A 17510-nucleotide genomic window follows, 5' to 3' on the forward strand; every position below is an offset into this window, starting at 1 on the left:
ACACCCTTTACACACAGAGACACCCTTTACACACAGAGACACCCTTTACACACAGAGACACCCGTTACACACAGAGACACCCGTTACACACAGAGACACCCGTTACACACAGAGACACCCGTTACACACAGAGACACCCGTTACACACAGAGACACCCGTTACACACAGACACCAATTACACACAGAGACACCCTTTACACACAGAGACACAAAGACACAGAGACACCCTTTACACACAGTCACAGACACACTTTATGCACAGAGACACACTTTACGCACAGAGACACACTTTACGCACAGAGACACACTTTACACACATAGACACACTTTACACACAGAGACACACTTTACACACAGAGACACCCTTTACACACAGAGACACCCTTTACACACAGAGACACCCTTTACACACAGAGACACCCTTTACACACAGAGACACCCTTTACACACAGAGACACCCTTTACACACAAAGACACAGAGACACCCTTTACACACAAAGACACAGAGACACCCTTTACACACAAAGACACAGAGACACCCTTTACACACAAAGACACAGAGACACCCTTTACACACAGTCACAGAGACACACTTTACCCACAAACACACTTTTCACAGTGTGAGAAATTCTCACCATTCTGCTCACACACAACTCCAGCAGCGAGCAGTTCTGGTTCGCCCGATGTGATGTCATTGAGCCTTGCCCCAAGGCACTCGATGGAGAGAATCTTGTACCATTCCTCAGCTTCCAACTCTGTGAAGAATGTGTTATCACAGGTTACGGAAACAATCAAACATCAGACAATAATACACAGCTCTTTGTTAAAAATACAGGCTAACCCGACCTGGAAAGGTCTGACACACTAGGGTGCAGTTACACACGCACTGACTCTCACTCTGAGTGTGACAGTGGTGTTGTGCTAATGTCTTCGACTGAGTGTGGAATGTTCCAGTTCACCAGTAACGGCTTTAATGGAAGAGTGTGGGTGGGGCGTGCAGTTGGGAGTAATGGGGCAGGAGCTGAAAAATTACCCATCCTCCAGGCTAGCATGAAGCTGGGGTTGGCGGGGTGGCTGTGGGTGTGAATGGGCATGGGGCGGTGAGGGGAAATGGGTTCAGAAGTGGGACCCTACGGTGTCAACTGATGAGGCTTGGGGGGGCATACTGAAGGAATTGTTGATAGGAAGGGATGGTGAGGATTGGGGGCAGTATGAGTCGATAGGTTGGGTGGGCGAGTGGTGAGGGTTGGGGGGCGGTGTGTGTCAGTAGGCTGGGTGGGCGGATGGTGAGGGTTGGGGGGCAGTGTGTGTCGGTAGGGTGGGTGGGCGGATGGTGAGGGTTGGGGGGCAGTGTGAGTCGGTCGGGTGGGTGGGCGGGTGGTGAGGGTTGGGGGGAATTGTGAGTCGGTCGGGTGGGTGGGCAGGTGGTGAGGGTTGGGGGGCAGTGTGAGTCGGTAGGGTGGGTGGGTGGGTGGTGAGGGTTGGGGGGCAGTGTGAGTCGGTAGGGTGGGTGGGCAGGTGGTGAGGGTTGGGGGGCAGTGTGAGTCGGTAGGGTGGGTGGGTGGGTGGTGAGGGTTGAGGGGCAGTGTGAGTCGGTAGGGTGGGTGGGTGGGTGGGTGGTGAGGGTTGGGGGGAATTGTGAGTCGGTCGGGTGGGTGGGCAGGTGGTGAGGGTTGGGGGGCAGTGTGAGTCGGTAGGGTGGGTGGGCGGGTGGTGAGGGTTGGGGGGCAGTGTGAGTCGGTAGGGTGGTCAGGGTTGGGGGGCAGTGTGAGTCGGTCGGGTGGGTGGGCGGGTGGTGAGGGTTGGGGGGCATTGTGAGTCGGTAGGGTGAGTGGGCAGGTGGTGAGTGTTGGGGGGGGCACTGTGAGTCGGTAGGGTGGGTGAGCGGGTTGTCAGGGTTGGGGGGGCAGTGTGAGTCGGTAGGGTGGGTGGGCAGTTGGTGAGGGTTGGGGCGCAGTGTGAGTTGGTAGGGTGGGTGGGCGGGTGGTGAGGGTTGGGGCGCAGTGTGAGTTGGTAGGGTGGGTGGGCGGGTGGTGAGGGTTGGGGGGGCAGTGTGAGTCGGTAGGGTGGGTGGGCGGGTGGTGAGGGTTGGGGCGCAGTGTGAGTTGGTAGGGTGGCTGGGCGGGTGGTGAGGGTTGGGGGGGCACTGTGAGTCGGTAGGGTGGGTGGGCGGGTTGTCAGGGTTGGGGGGGCAGTGTGAGTCGGTAGGGTGGGTGGGCAGTTGGTGAGGGTTGGGGGGGTGGTGTGAGTCGGTAGGGTGGGTGGGCGGGTGGTGAGGGTTGGGGGGGGCACTGTGAGTCGGTAGGGTGGGTGGGCGGGTGGTGAGGGTTGGGGGGGCACTGTGAGTCGGTAGGGTGAGTGGGCGGGTGGTGAGGGTTGGGGGGGCAGTGTGAGTCGGTCGGGTGGGCGGGTGGTGAGGGTTGGGGTTGCCGTGGGTGCCGGGAAGGTGAGTGGGTGAGGTTCCTGCCATGACAGATGAAGGGATGCTGAGAGTTGTTGGAGGGAACACTGGAGTTTAGAAGAGTGAGGGGTGATTTGATTGAAGTATACAAGATCCTGAACGGCCTTGACAAGGTGGACGTGGAAAGGATGTTTCCTCTTGTGGGTGGGTCCAGAACTAGGGGGCACTGTTTTAAAATTAGGGATCAGAGATGAGGAGAATTTTTTTCTGAGGGTTGTGTAACTTTGGAACTCTCTGCTTTAGAAGGTGGCGGAGGCGGGGTCATTGAATATTTTTATGGTGGGTGCAGATAGATTCTTGTTCGGCAAGGGAATCAAAGGTTATCGGGGGTAGATGGAAATGTGGAATTCTAAACACTAACGGATTAACCATGATCTTATTGAATGGGGCAGCAGACACAAGGGGTTGAATGGCCGACTTCTGCTCCTATTTCATATGTTCACGGCCTGAACTTAACCCTCAGGGTACACTGAGGTTGCCGCATCTGGCAGTGGATGTAAAATGCCTTCCAGCCAGTCAGCATAAAACACACCCTGAGGAAGGCTCAGCACTGCCAGCTGGGGCGGGGAGAGGGCAGGCACCAGCTTCACCACGGGTGCTGGTGAGAGTCTCCAGTGATCTCCAAATACTAAAATAAAGCACAAAAATGCTACAAAAATGTCCATGCAGCACAATCAAGCACCTGAAAGCAGACCTCATAAAAAAAGTCCCCAGATATTTCTTTTTATTTTAAATCCTAACGGAGATTTCATTCCGATCTTTGATGAGTTTCGAGCAAAAATGTAAAGTCCGGCTGGCCGATTGACCCGTCTCCCAACCGCAACATTGGGTGAGCCACAAAAACGTCTGACCGTTGGGCCATTAATGGGCTTAACTTTCGGTGGGTGTAACTCCGACTGTTGCACGCTCCTGCCAAACGAAATATCGCGCGACGATGTCAGGGCGCTCACCTGATCTTGCGCCCATTTGGGTCGGGCACGTGCCTTGGTAGCAAAATTTGGTCCAATATGTTCATATGAGCTGTGTTGTGATGGTGATCTTGCCATGTTCCAGCAGCTCTGCTGGTATCTTGCTGATCCCAGGAGGCTTGTTGTTCTTTAGGCTCTTGGTTGATCTTTGGAGGTTGGATCTGGAAATTTCTTCCAGGTTGACGTTCAGTTGCTGAGGTGCGGTGCTGGGTACATGGGGCTGGGCTGGGCTGGTTGAGAATCTCCCGAAAGTGTTCCACCGCCTTTTCTCCTGCTCCTCGTCCAGCAATAGAACCCTGCTGTCCTGGCCTTTGATTGGTCCAGTGGTGTTGCATCTTGAGCCAGTCAGTTCTTGTAAGCTCCTGTTCAACATCTCAGAGTTGCTCCGATTTGCTGCTACGTTTTAACTCTGTCCACCCTTGTTTGTCTCTCCTGCAGCTCGTCTTCATGGTTTTATCCAATGTTCTGTACTTCTCATCACCTTATCTTTGTTCAACATTCTTTTCCTGGTCCCTCTTGCTCTTTTTCAGCTTTCTTTCATCAGTAAGCTTCCCTGTTGGGTCAGTGATCCACTGCTCTTTGTTGGTTCCTCTTCTGTGTTGATCAATGAGATGTGGTGGACAGACTGAGGGCAAATCAGTGGTGAGTGGCTGATGATCCTGTCCTCTGTGCAGGAAGAACGCCACACCTATGGAGCCAGCCTCATACTCAACAGATGCTTATCAGTGTTGAAGTCAGTAAACTATCACATCATCACCTCCAGATTCCACACAAGGGATGCCAAAGTCACTGACCTGCAGGTTTTTGCAGCAACAGAGACAGTCACAGAGGGGGAGAGGAATTGTAGCACACGTGTGCTGAGGGACCCAGCTATTATCAAGCTACTGATCAGTTACCTCAACGCTGAGTTCAATGATGTTCTTGTTCTTCTCCGTCGATGCTGCTGGACGTGCTGAGTTTTTCCAGGTAATTCTGTTTTTGTTCTGAGTTCAATGACAACTGGCAAAGGCTGAGCGGTATGACCGGGTCTCTCAGTATACTCAGTGGAAAGAGTGGGTGTTTGCTCACCTTCTATAACAGCAGTGGGTTCAGCATTGGGAATAACTTCTTCAAACACAAGGACATCCACAAAATGACATGGAGGTCTCTAGGTGGTAACACCTAGAATGATATATGCATCAGTAGCAGTTGGGGCTCATCCCTGCAAGATGTCTGGACATGTGGAGATGCTGATGCTGACCAACAGCTCTGTGTTAAGCAAGACCCAGCAGATGCTGAAGAAGGCAGGGATGGCCATTTGCAGTGAGGAAAGTGAAGGGCAAGGAGATGTTAGACAGCTTCCAGCCCGCCCCCTCCAACAGATTCAAAATATTCCAATCACTGGGCAGCATTGAGGAACAGAGGCAAATCTTCAAAAGAGGGGTTAAGGAGCAAAGTGGTAATGTGACAGGAGTAGTAATCCAGAGGCTATGCTGCTGGGACACGGCTTCAATTCCATCATGGAAGCTAGTGGAACTTCAATTCAATTCATTAATCGACCTGGAATATATTCAGACCAGGATTTTCAGGTTGGCGGGTGGGTGCGATTGGCGGGCCTGGTGTCAGCCGGGAAATGCCCGCCACCCACAATCCACCAATGAAGGCCTGCCCAGCATGAAACACGGCTCCCCAATGGTCTGGGAGAGCCAGGCAGGGTGGGTGCCTGTCAACCACCAGGTCCAATGGTGACTCAACAGCTGGTTTAAAAACAGCCCAGGCAGCCCCTTGAACGATGCTGTGGAAGAACTGGAAGTCTCCTTTGACCTTCCAATATTCAAGTATCAAGTTGAATGTGGCTGGACACAGCAGGCAGGAGGGCAAGTCAGGTGGGCACTCGGGCCCCCGCTTTTCTGATGAGTGCCTCACCACCCTCCTGGAGGAGGTGGCTGCCTGGAGGGACACCCTTGTCCCCAGTGATAGGAGGAGGAGGCCACTGCACCTCACAAAGAGGGCATAGGAGGAGGTGGCAGTGCTGGTTAGCAGCCATGGTGTGGTGCGGCACATAGGGGTGCAGTGCCAGAAGCGCTTCAGTGACCTGCTGTGCTCAGGAAGGATGAGTACTCTGTTGGCATGTGTCAGTGCAGAAGTGTTAAGATGTGGCTGTCCCCTGGTGGACATTGGGTGCTGGAGTCTGAGTGCAACAGAACTGGCCAAGGGGGTGAGTCCTGGCTTCTTGGACTGAGTGCCTTGTGGCTCGAGGGCCACAACTTGGATGTGCCCTGCCAGGTGTTCCTCAGCTTGGGTTGGCCAGGCTGCAATGGTGCTGCAGGTAGAGAGTGGACTAATCAATGCTCCTGTCCTTTCAGGAGAATACGAGCCATAACCAAGCAGAGAGGGCACGTACAGGCAGAGGCTCGCCCACCCTGCTGCTGCTCAGCGGGTTCGAGCAGTAAGTCCTCGTGCTGGAGAGCCAGCACGCTCCCCATGCAACCAGGCACGGAGATGCTGGGGTGTCAGATGAGGTTAAGGGCGCAGTGCACAGAGGTGAGACTTTCGGATTGTGCAACCATTCTAGTGCAGTCTCTTCATTGATGGAAGCCTCGAACCTGGTGTCCCCATTGATCATTGGAAGACGAGGGCACCATGATGCAGATCTCCATTGTCTCACCAGAGTCCTGGCATGCACAGTGATAGGGTGAACACTTAAACTAATGACATGTCCTCACTCTCCCCTTTTACTTTCACCAGCACACACTTGCTCTCTGGACCCCGAAGGGACACCCCTTACGCTGGAGGATCAACGGGCATCCCTGTCACCTGCGTCACACCAGCTCTCTGAAGCAGGTACCAGCGCAGATACCAGCACTTAGATTTGTGGCTGGTATCTCAGTGCACATTGGTGAGGGCACTTCACACTTGCTTGAGGTGCAGACGGAGGCAGAGAGTACCCAGGGCACCGCCAGTCGGAGGACTGCTGGGGAGCAGGCCAATGCTCAGTTGAACAAGAACAAAGAACAAAGAAAAGTACAGCACAGGAACAGGCCCTTCAGCCCTCCAAGCCTGCGCCGATCATATTGCCCGTCAACTAAAACATTTTGCCTTTCCGGTGTCCATATCCCTCTATTCCCATCCTATTTATGTATTTGTCAAGCTGCCTCTTAAACACCACTATCGTACCTGCTTCCACCACCTCCTCTGGCAGCGAATTCCAGACACTCACTACCCTTTGTGTAAAAAACTTGCCCCGCACATCTCCTCTATAGTTTTCTCCTCTCACCTTAAATCTATGTCCCCTAGTAATTGACTCTTCCACCCTGGGAAAAAACTTCTGACTATCCACTCTGTCCATGCCACTCATAATTTTGTAAACTTCTATCAAGTCAACCCTCAATCTCCGTCTCTCCAGTGAGAACAATCCGAGTTTCTCCAACGTCTCCTCATAGCTAATAACCTTCAGACCAGGCAGCATCCTTGTAAACCTCCCCAGCACCCTCTCCAACACCTCCATATCCTTCTGGTAATGTGGTGACTAGAATTGCATGCAATATTCCAAGTGTGGCCTAACCAAGGTTCTATACAGCTGCAGCATGACTTCCCAGCTTTTATACTCAATGCAGATATAGAAACAAAAAAACTGCAGATGCTGGAAATCCAAAACAAAAACAGAATTACCTGGAAAAACTCAGCAGGTCTAGCAGCATCGGCGGAGAAGAAAAGAGTTGATGTTTCGAGTCCTCATGACCCTTCAACAGAACTTGTTTTATACTCAATACCCCTGCCGATGAAGGCAAGCATGCCATATGGCTTCCTGACCACCTTATCCACCTGCGTTGCCACTTTCAGTGACCTGTGGACCTCCACCCAGATCCCTCTGCCCGTCAATGCACTTAAGGGTTCTGACATTTACTGTATAATTCCTGCCTGTATTAGACCTTCCAAAATGCATTACCTCGCTTTTGTCCGGATTAAACTCCATCTGCCATTTCTACGCCCAAGTCTCCAATCGATCTATATCCCGTTGTATCCTTTGACAATCCTATTCACTATCTGCAACTCCTCCAACCTTGGTTTCGTCTGCAAACTTACTAATTAGCCCAGTTACATTTTCCTCCAAATCATTTATGTATACTACAAACAGCAAAGGTCCCAACACTGATCCCTACGGAATTCCACAGCTCTCCATACAGAAAAGCACCCCTCCACTGCTACCCTCTGTCTTCTATGACCAAGCCAATTCTGTATCCATCTTGCCAGCTCACCTCTGATCCCGTGTGACTTTACCTTCTGTACCAGTCTGCCATGAGGGACCTTGTCAAAGGCCTTACTGAAATCCATGTATATAACATCCACTGCCCTTCCATCATTGATCACCTTTGTCAATTCCTCGAAAAACTCAATCAAGTTAGTGAGACACGACCTCCCTTGAAGGCTGATGATGAGCCTCTGGAGTCGACCATTAGGCAGCAGATGCTGGATGTCTAGCGAGATGTGAGGGAGGATCTGGTGGAGACCCATGAGGGTATACTTGCCATGGGCTCTGTTATGGAGGATTCCATGCAATGCATGAGCACTGCGTTGACCCTCATGGCCGAGCGCACTGCCCCCACCATTGAGAGAGTGGCGACTCTCATGGAGAGGCAGCTCCAGGGACAGAATCAGGGGTTCCTGTGGTTGCGCTCAGACCTGCAAATCCTCACACAGTCAATGACCTCAGGTGGTCAGTGTCCGTGTGGGAGATGAATGGCTTGGTGCCCGTCCATCAATGGTGAGCTGGGAGGTCTAGAGTGACCTCACATTGGCGCTCAAGCTGCTTGTCATCTCTGTGGGCTCCTCTCAGGGCTCTCTGGATGATGGCAGCAGCTCCTCTGCCCCTCTGCCAGTAACTGTGGCACCTGGTAAGGCTGCAGCGACTGGGGAGATGCCAACCCTGGCAATGGTCACTCCCTCCCAGCCACGACCAGCACAGGTTCCACGGGCCAGAGGACAACTGCCAAGGTCATCAAGACAGCAGAGTGAGCAGCTGTCTCCAATGCTGGAGCCAGCGAGGGGGGTGGGCCGGGTGTGGCACCAAGACGCAGCATTTGCAAACGTATTTTTAAGGCACCATGAGCATAACAGGGACTCTTCATGGATGATTTTCTGTTCATTTTTATTTAGTTTATAAGTCTGCTGGTGTGGACATCAACACCAGTAATGGTAATGTCATAATGATTCCAACATGATGATAACATTAAATTTGCTTTGGTTCTGATGGTCTGAATATACTTCATAATTTTTCTTTCTGGTGCAGGGTATGCCAGTATGTAATGCAGGATGCGAGGGGCCTGTGGAGCTGTGTCAACATCCCCTTCCTCCAGTGGGTCCCCTCTTTTCAGTGCCACAAAGTGGCTGCTGCGCTTTCCACAATCAGTGACACCCACTCTAGGCGGTATTGTGGTGCTCCCCCTGAGCAGTCCAAGCATCGGACGTGCATCTTGAGAAGACTGATGACTCTCTCCATCACAGCCATGGCTCCTATTGTAGCGCTCCTCAGCTTCTGTTCTTGGATGGGGAGAGGCGTCATGAGCCACCTTCCAAGGGGATAGCCCTTGTCACCCAGCAGCCATCCATCTAGCTGAGCCGGAGCACTGAAGAGCCCCGGCACCTGGGAGTGCCTTAGGATGTAGGCATCATGGGAGCTGCCTGGGTACCTTGCACAAACTTGCAGAATCAGCATCCTGTGGTCACACGCTATCTGCATGTTCATGGAGTGGAAGCCCTTCCTGTTGACAAAGGCACCGGGCTCATCTGCTGGCGCCTTGATGGCCACATGTGTACAGTCTATAGCACCCTGGATGCGGGGCACCTGCAGACCCCTGGAAAGAGCCGGAGGCATAGGAGCTGAGGGCCACTGTGACCTTCAGTACCAGTGGCATGGGGTGTCCACCCACACAGTCAGAGCTGATCTCAGGCCCGATCACCTGTCAAATGGAGGTCACGTTCTCCCTGGAGAGGCAGAGCCTCCTTCAGCATTGTGCCTCGGACATATTGAGGTAGCTGCATCGCCGCCTGTAAACCCTGGCAGCAGGATAGTGCCATTTTCTATGGCCTCTTCCGCTTTGGGCTTCCTCTTGGCCCCATACCCCCTTGTGCCAATGCCTGTCCTCCCACAGGTCCCTCCCCCAGAAGCCTCAGAGGGACTCCTGGCCTCCTCTTCCTTCTGCCCCTTTCTTCTTCCTCAGAGGTGATGCATCCAGCAGAGACCACAATCCCCACTCCCAGGGTAAGGGAAGGCTGTTTGATATCTGGAAGGGTCCACATGGTCTGAATCACCCAGGGGCTTGGCAGAGAACAATGAAGCCTGAAACGAAGCCTGGAAATGCTATCAATGAAGCCCTGAAGAGAGATGAAACTGCCAAGTACCAATAAGCAACTAGCAGAAAACTGTCTCCCAAACTCCAGACTACCCACACTGACAATGCTGTTGGCCTTTTTTATCCTGCTCGTGGATGAGGTTTAGCAAATTGTCGGATGCCCACCTGCCTGTTTTGCTCATTTGAAGAGTGCAAAATAACACAAGTGATGAAAATTCCAGCTTAACTGTCTTTTAAAAGGCCTTAATTGGGTTTGTAATTAACAGGAGGTGTGGATCAAGCTCCCATGTGCACCTGCCCACCAAAATATCACACAAGTGCGTGATGACATTGGGATGCTCATGCAATGTCATCACACGCTAATTTAAGCTCGAAAGAGTTAGGCGTGCACCAGCTCAGCAAAACCTACAGCCCATAAAGATAGCCACAATAATGATGACCACCAAACCATCACAATTATTGTAGCCCCCATCTGGTTCAGTATCATCCACGAGGGAACAGCCTCCACACACGCCGTCTCTCACTGGGGTGCCGGTACAACACACACTGACTCTCACTGGGGTACAGTTCCATAGACTGACACTCACTGGGGTACAGTTCCACACACACTGACTCTCACAGGGGTCCAGTTCCACACACGCTAACTTTCACTGGGGTACAGTTCCAAACACGCTGATTCTCACTAGGATACATTTCCACACAAGGTGACACTCACTGGGGTACAGTTCCACACACACTGACTCTCACTGGGTACAGTTCCACACACACTGACACTCACTGGGGTACAGTTCCACAAACACTGACCCACACTGGGATACAGTTCCACACACACTGACGCTCACTGGGATACAGTTCTACACACAGTGACTCTCACTAGGATACAGTTCCACACCCACTGACTCTCACTGGAATACAGTTCCAGACACAACGACACTCACTGGGGTAGAGTTCCACACAGCCAGACACTCACGGGGGTACAGTTCCACACACGCTGACTCTCACAGGGATACAGTTCCACAAACATTGACTCTCACTGGGATACAGTTCCGAACATGCTGACTCTCATTGGGGTACAGAGCCACACACACTAACACTTAATGGGGTACAGTCCCACACGCACTTACTCTCACTGGTGTACGGGTTCCGCACACACTGACTCTCATTGGGGAACTGATCCACACAACATCACTCTCACAGGGGCACGGGTTCCAGGCACACTGACTCTCACTGGGGTATGGGTTCCACACACATCGGCTCTCACTGGGGTACAGTTCTACATACACTGACTCTCACTGGGGTACTGGTCCCACACATGCTGACTCTCACTGGTGTATGGGTTCCAAACACATTGACCCTCACTGCTGTATGGGTTACATGCACCCTCACTCACACACACTGACTATCACTGGGGTACGGGTTCCATAAACACTGAATCTCACTGGGGTATGGATTCCACACACACTGACAATCACTAGGGTATAGTTCCACACACACTGAATCTCACTGGGATACAGTTCCACACCCACTGACTCTCACTGGAATACAGTTCCAGACACTATGGCACTCACTGGGGTAGAGTTCCACTCAGCCAGACACTCACTGGGATACAGTTCCACACATACCGACTCTCAATGGGGTAGAGTTCAGCACACACACACACTCTCACTGGGGTATAGTTCCACAAACACACACTCTCAATGGGGTACAGTTCCACACAAATTGAGACACACTGGGGTACAGTTCCACACATGCTGACTATCACTGGGATACAGTTCCACACACATTGACTCTCACTGGGGTGCAGTTCCACACATGCTGACTATCACTGGGATACAGTTGCACACACATTGAATCTCACTGGGATGTAGTTCCACACAAGGGAAGAGCCTCCACACACACCGTCTCTCACTGGGGTCCCAGTTCAACACACACTGACTCTCATTGGGGTAGAGTTCCACACACTGACACTCACTGGGTTACAGTTCCACACACACTGACTCTCACTAGGGTACAGTTCCACACACGCTGATTTTCAATGGGGTACAGTTACAAACACACTGACTCACTGGCATACAGTTCCTCACATGCTGACTCTCATTAGGGTACAGTTCCACACACAATGACATACGCTGGGGTACAGTTCCACGCACACAGATGCTCAACTGGCTACAGTTCCACACAAATTGACACTCACTGGGGTACAGTTCCACACACGCTGACTCTCACAGGGATACAGTTCAACAAACGTTGACTCTCACTGGAATACAGTTCCGAACATGCTGACTCTCATTAGGGTACAGTTCCACACACACGCACTCAATGGGGTACAGTCCCACAAGCACTTACTCTCACTGGTGTACGGGTTCCGCACACACTGACTCTCACTTGGGAACTGATCCACACACCATCACTCTCACTGGGGCACGGGTTCCAGGCACACTGACTCTCACTGGGGTATGGGTTCCACACATGCTGACTCTCACTGGTGTATGGGTTCCAAACACATTGACCCTCACTGCTGTATGGGTTATATGCACACTCACATTCATTTGAACGGGTTTCACTTACATGGACTCTAAATGGGGTACAATTCGACACACACTGACTGTCACTGGGGTATGTGTTCCACACACACTGACTATCACTGGGGTAAGGGTTCCATAAACACTGAATCTCACTGGGATACGGATTCCACACACACTGACACTCACTAGGGTACAGTTCCACACACACTGACTCTCACTGGGATACAGTTCCACACCCACTGACTCTCACTGGAATACAGTTCCAGACACTACGACACTCACTGGGGTAGAGTTCCACTCAGCCAGACAATCACTGGGGTACAGTTCCACACATGCTGACTCTCACTGGGATACAGTTCCACACATACCGACTCTCAATGGGGTACAGTTCAGCACACGCACAGACTCTCAATGGGGGACAGTTCCACAAACACACACTCTCAATGTGGTACAGTTCCACACAAATTGAGACACACTGGGGTACAGTTCCACACACGCTGACTATCACTGGGATACAGTTCCACACACATTAACTCTCACTGGGGTGCAGTTCCACACATGCTGACTATCACTGGGATACAGTTCCACACACATTGACTCTCACTGGGATAGATTTCCACACAAGGGAAGAGCCTCCACACACACCGTCTCTCACTGGGGTCCCAGTTCAACACACACTGACACTCACTGCGGTTGTGTTCCACACACTGACACTCACTGGGTTACAGTTGTACACACACTGACTCTCACTGGGGTACAGTTCCACACACATCAACTCTCACTAGGGTATGTGTTCCACTCACATGGACTCTAACTAGGGTACAATTCAACACACACTGACTGTCACTGGGGTATGTGTTCCACACTCAGTGACTCTCACTGGGGTACGGGTTCCATGAACACTGACTCTCACTGGGGTATGGGTTCCACACACACTGACTTTCACTAGGGTACAGTTCCATACACACTGACTGTCACTGGGATACAGTTCCAAACACACTGACTTTCACTTGGATACAGATCCACAAAAGCGACCCCCACTGGGGTACAGTTCCACACACACTGATTCTCAATCTGGTACATATCCACACACACTGACTCTGGGGCACTGTTCCATACACATTGACTCTCCCTGGGTTATAGTTCCACACACACTGACTCACTGGGGTACAGTTCCACACACACCAACTCTCACTGGGTTACAGTTCCACACACATCGACTCTCACTTGGGTACAGTTCCACACAAACTGACTCTCACTGGGGTACTGGTCCTATACGCACTCTCTCTCACTGGAGTACAAGTCACACACAATTAGTCTAATTGTGTACAGGTTTCACAGACGCTGACGCACGCTGGGATACATTCCCACACACATTGACTTTCACTGTGGTACAGTCCCACATCACAGGCTCTAACTAGGGTACGGGTTCCACACACACTGACTCTCATTGGGATACAGTTTCACACACGTTGACCCTCACTGGGTACAGTTCCACACACACTGAATTTCACTGAGATCCCGTTCCACACCTACTTACTTTCACTGGAATTCAGTTCCAGACACACCGACAATTACTAGGGTAGAGTTCCACACAGACAGACACTCACTAGGGTACAGCTCCACAAACACAGACTCTCAATGGGGTACAGTTCCACACACACCGACTCTCACTGGGGTAGAGTTCAACAAACACAAAGACACTCACTGGGGTACAGTTCCACAAACACAGATTCTCAATGGGGTACAGTTCCACACAAATTGAGACACACTGGGGTACAGTTCCACACACATTGACTCTCACTTGTGTGCAGTTCCACACACGCTGACTATCACTGGGATACAGTTCCACACACATTGACTCTCACTGGGATATAGTTCCACACAAGGGAAGAGCCTCCACACACACCGACTCTCACCGGGGTCCCAGTTCAACACACACTGACTCTCACTGGGGTAGAGTTCCAAACACTGACACTCACTGGGGTACAGTTCCACACACACCAACTCTCACAGGGGTACAGTTCCACACACACCGATTTTCACTAGGGTACGGTTTCCACAAACACTGACTCTCACTGGGGTACAGTTCCACTCACACCGACTCTCACTGGGGTACAGTTCATCATACACTGACTCTAACTGGGGTACTGGTCCCATATGCACTCTCTCTCACTGGGGTACAGTTCCACACACTGACTCTCACTGGGGTAAGAGCACACAAACTTAGTCTAACTGGGTCCAGGTTTCACAGACGCTGACGCAGGCTGGGATACATTCCCACACACATTGACTTTCATTGTGGTACAGTCCCACATCACAGGCTCTAACTGGGGTACTGGTTCCACACACACTGACTCTCATTGAGATACAGTTCCGCAAATGCTGACCCTCACTGGATACAGTTCCACACACACTGACACTCACTGGGGTACAGTTCCACACACTCTGAATCTCACTGAGATACAGTTCTACACACACTGACTCTCACTGGGATACAGTACCACACCCACTGACTCTTACTGGAATACAGTTCCACACACACCGACTCTCACTGGGGTAGAGTTCAGCACACACACAGACACTCACTGGGGTACAGTTCCACAAACACAGACTCTCAATGGGGTACAGTTCCACACAAATTGAGACACACTGGGGTACAGTTCCACACACGCAGACTATCACTGGGATACAGTTCCACACACATTGACTCTCACTGGGATTTAGTTCCACACAAGGGAAGAGCCTCCACACACACCGACTCTCACTGGGGTCCCAGTTCAACACACACTGACACTCATTGGGGTACAGTTCCACACACGCTGACTTTCAATGGGGTACAGTTACAAACACACTGACTCACTGGCGTACAGTTCCTCACATGCTGACTCTCATTGGGGAACAGTTCCACACACACTGACATACGCTGGGGTACAGTTCCACACACACCGACGCTCAACTGCCGGCAGTTCCACACAAATTGACACTCAAAGGAGTACAGTTCCACAAACGTTGACACTCACTTTGATACAGTTCTGAACATGCTGACTCTCATTAGGGTACAGTTCCACACACACTGACACTCACTGGGGTACAGTCCCACACGCGCTTACTTTCACTGGCGTATGGGTTCCGCACACACTGACTTTCACTTGGGAACTGATCCTCACACCATCACTCTCACTGGGGCACGGGTTCCAGGCACACTGACCCTCACTGGATTATGGGTTCCACACACATCGGCTCTCACTGGGGTACTGTTCTACATACACTGACTCTCACTGGGGTACTGGTCCCACACATGCTGACTCTCACTGGTGTATGAGTTCCACACACATTAACCCTCACTGCTGTATGGGTTACATGCACACTCACTTTCATTTGAACGGGTTTCACTCACATGGACTTTAACTGGGGTACAATTCGACACACACTGACTGTCACTGGGGTATGTGTTCCACACACACTGACTATCACTGGGGTACGGGTTCCATTCATACTGAATCTCACAGGGGTACGGATTCCACACATTGACAATCACTGGGGTAAAGTTCCATACACACAGACTCTCACTGGGATACAGTTTCATTCACACTGACTCTCACTGGGGTTCATTTCGACGCACACTGACCCTCACTGGGGTACAGTCCCACACACACAGGCTCTCACTGTGGTACAGTTTCACGCACACTGACTCTCTCTGGGGCACAGTTCCATACACACTGACTCTCCCTGGGGTACAGGTACACACACACTGACTCTCACTGGGGTACAGTTCCACACACACCAACTCTCACTAGGGTACGTGTTCCACTCACATGGACTATAACTGGGGTACAATTCAACACACATTGACTGTCACTGGGGTATGTGTTCCACACTCAGTGACTCTCACTGGAGTACGGGTTCCACAGAAACTGACTTTCACTGGGATCCAGTTCCAAACACACTGACTTTCACTTGGATACAGTTCCACACAAGCGGAGCCTCACTCGGGTACAGTTACACACACTGACCCTCACTGTGGTACAGTTCCACAAACACTGTCTCTCTTTGGGGCACAGTTCCATACACACTGACTCTCCCTGGGGTAAATTTCCACACACACTGACTCTACTGGAGTACAGTTCCACACTCACCAACTCTCACCGGGGTACACTTCTACACACACCAACTCTCACTTGGGTACGAGTTCCACAAACACTGAATCTCACTGGGGTACAGTTGCACACACACACTGACTCTCACTGGTGTACAGTTCCACACACACTGACTCTCTCTGTGGTACAGTTCCACACACACTGACTCGCTCTGTGGCACAGTTCCATACACACTGACTCTCCCCTGCGTACAGTTCCACACACACCAACTCTCACTGGGGTGCAGTGCTACACACACCAACTTTCACTGGGGTACAGTTCCACACACACCAACTCTCACTGGGGTACACTTCTACACACACCAACTCTCCTTAGGGTACGAGTTCCACACACATAGACTCTAATTGGGGTAGAATTCGAAACACACTGACTGTCATAGGGGTACGTGTTCCACACACAACGACTCTCACTGGGGTACGGGTTCCATGAAAACAGACTCTCGCTGGGGTACGGGTTCCGCACACACTTTTTTTCACTGGGGAACAGTTCCATACACACTGACTGTCATTGCGATACAGTTCCAAACACACTTACTTTCACTTGGATACAGTTCCACACAAGCGGACCCTTACTAGGGTCCAGGTCCACACACACTGACTTTCACTGTGGTACAGTTCCACACACACTGACTCTCTCTGGAGCACAGTTCTTTACACACTGACTCTCCCTATGGTAAAGTTCCAGACACACTGACTCTTCCCGGGGTACATTTCCACACACACTGACTCTCACTGGGGTGCAGTTCCACACACACCAACGCTCACTGGGGTACAGTTCCACACACACCGACTCTCACCAAGTTACAGGTTCCATAAACACTGAATCTCACTGGGGTACGGATTCCACACACACTGATTTTCACTGGAATACAGTTCCTCACACACCGACTCTCACTACGGTACGGGTTCCAAAAACACTGACTCTCACTATGGTACAGTTCCACACACAATGACTCTGGGGCACAGTTCCACACACACTGACTCTCCTGGGGTACTGTTCCACACACATTGACTCTAACTGGGATACATTTGCACACACACCAAATCTCACTAGGGTACGTGTT

The 17510-nt window shown here is 51.4% G+C and overlaps 1 protein-coding gene across 1 annotated transcript in view; it reads right to left on the minus strand.

Moving 5' to 3' along the window:
• Positions 1–595: 595 nt before the first annotated feature.
• The window catches only part of LOC121280021 (docking protein 4-like), a 117612-nt gene continuing 100697 nt past the window's right edge, over positions 596–17510 (minus strand). Inside the window, exon 4 of the mRNA XM_041191650.1 lies at positions 596–756. Coding sequence (XP_041047584.1) covers positions 596–756 — 161 coding nt within the window. The remainder of the gene's footprint in view (positions 757–17510) is intronic.

This window comes from Carcharodon carcharias, chromosome 7 (genome assembly GCF_017639515.1).
Source record: "Carcharodon carcharias isolate sCarCar2 chromosome 7, sCarCar2.pri, whole genome shotgun sequence".
NCBI lineage: Eukaryota > Metazoa > Chordata > Chondrichthyes > Lamniformes > Lamnidae > Carcharodon > Carcharodon carcharias.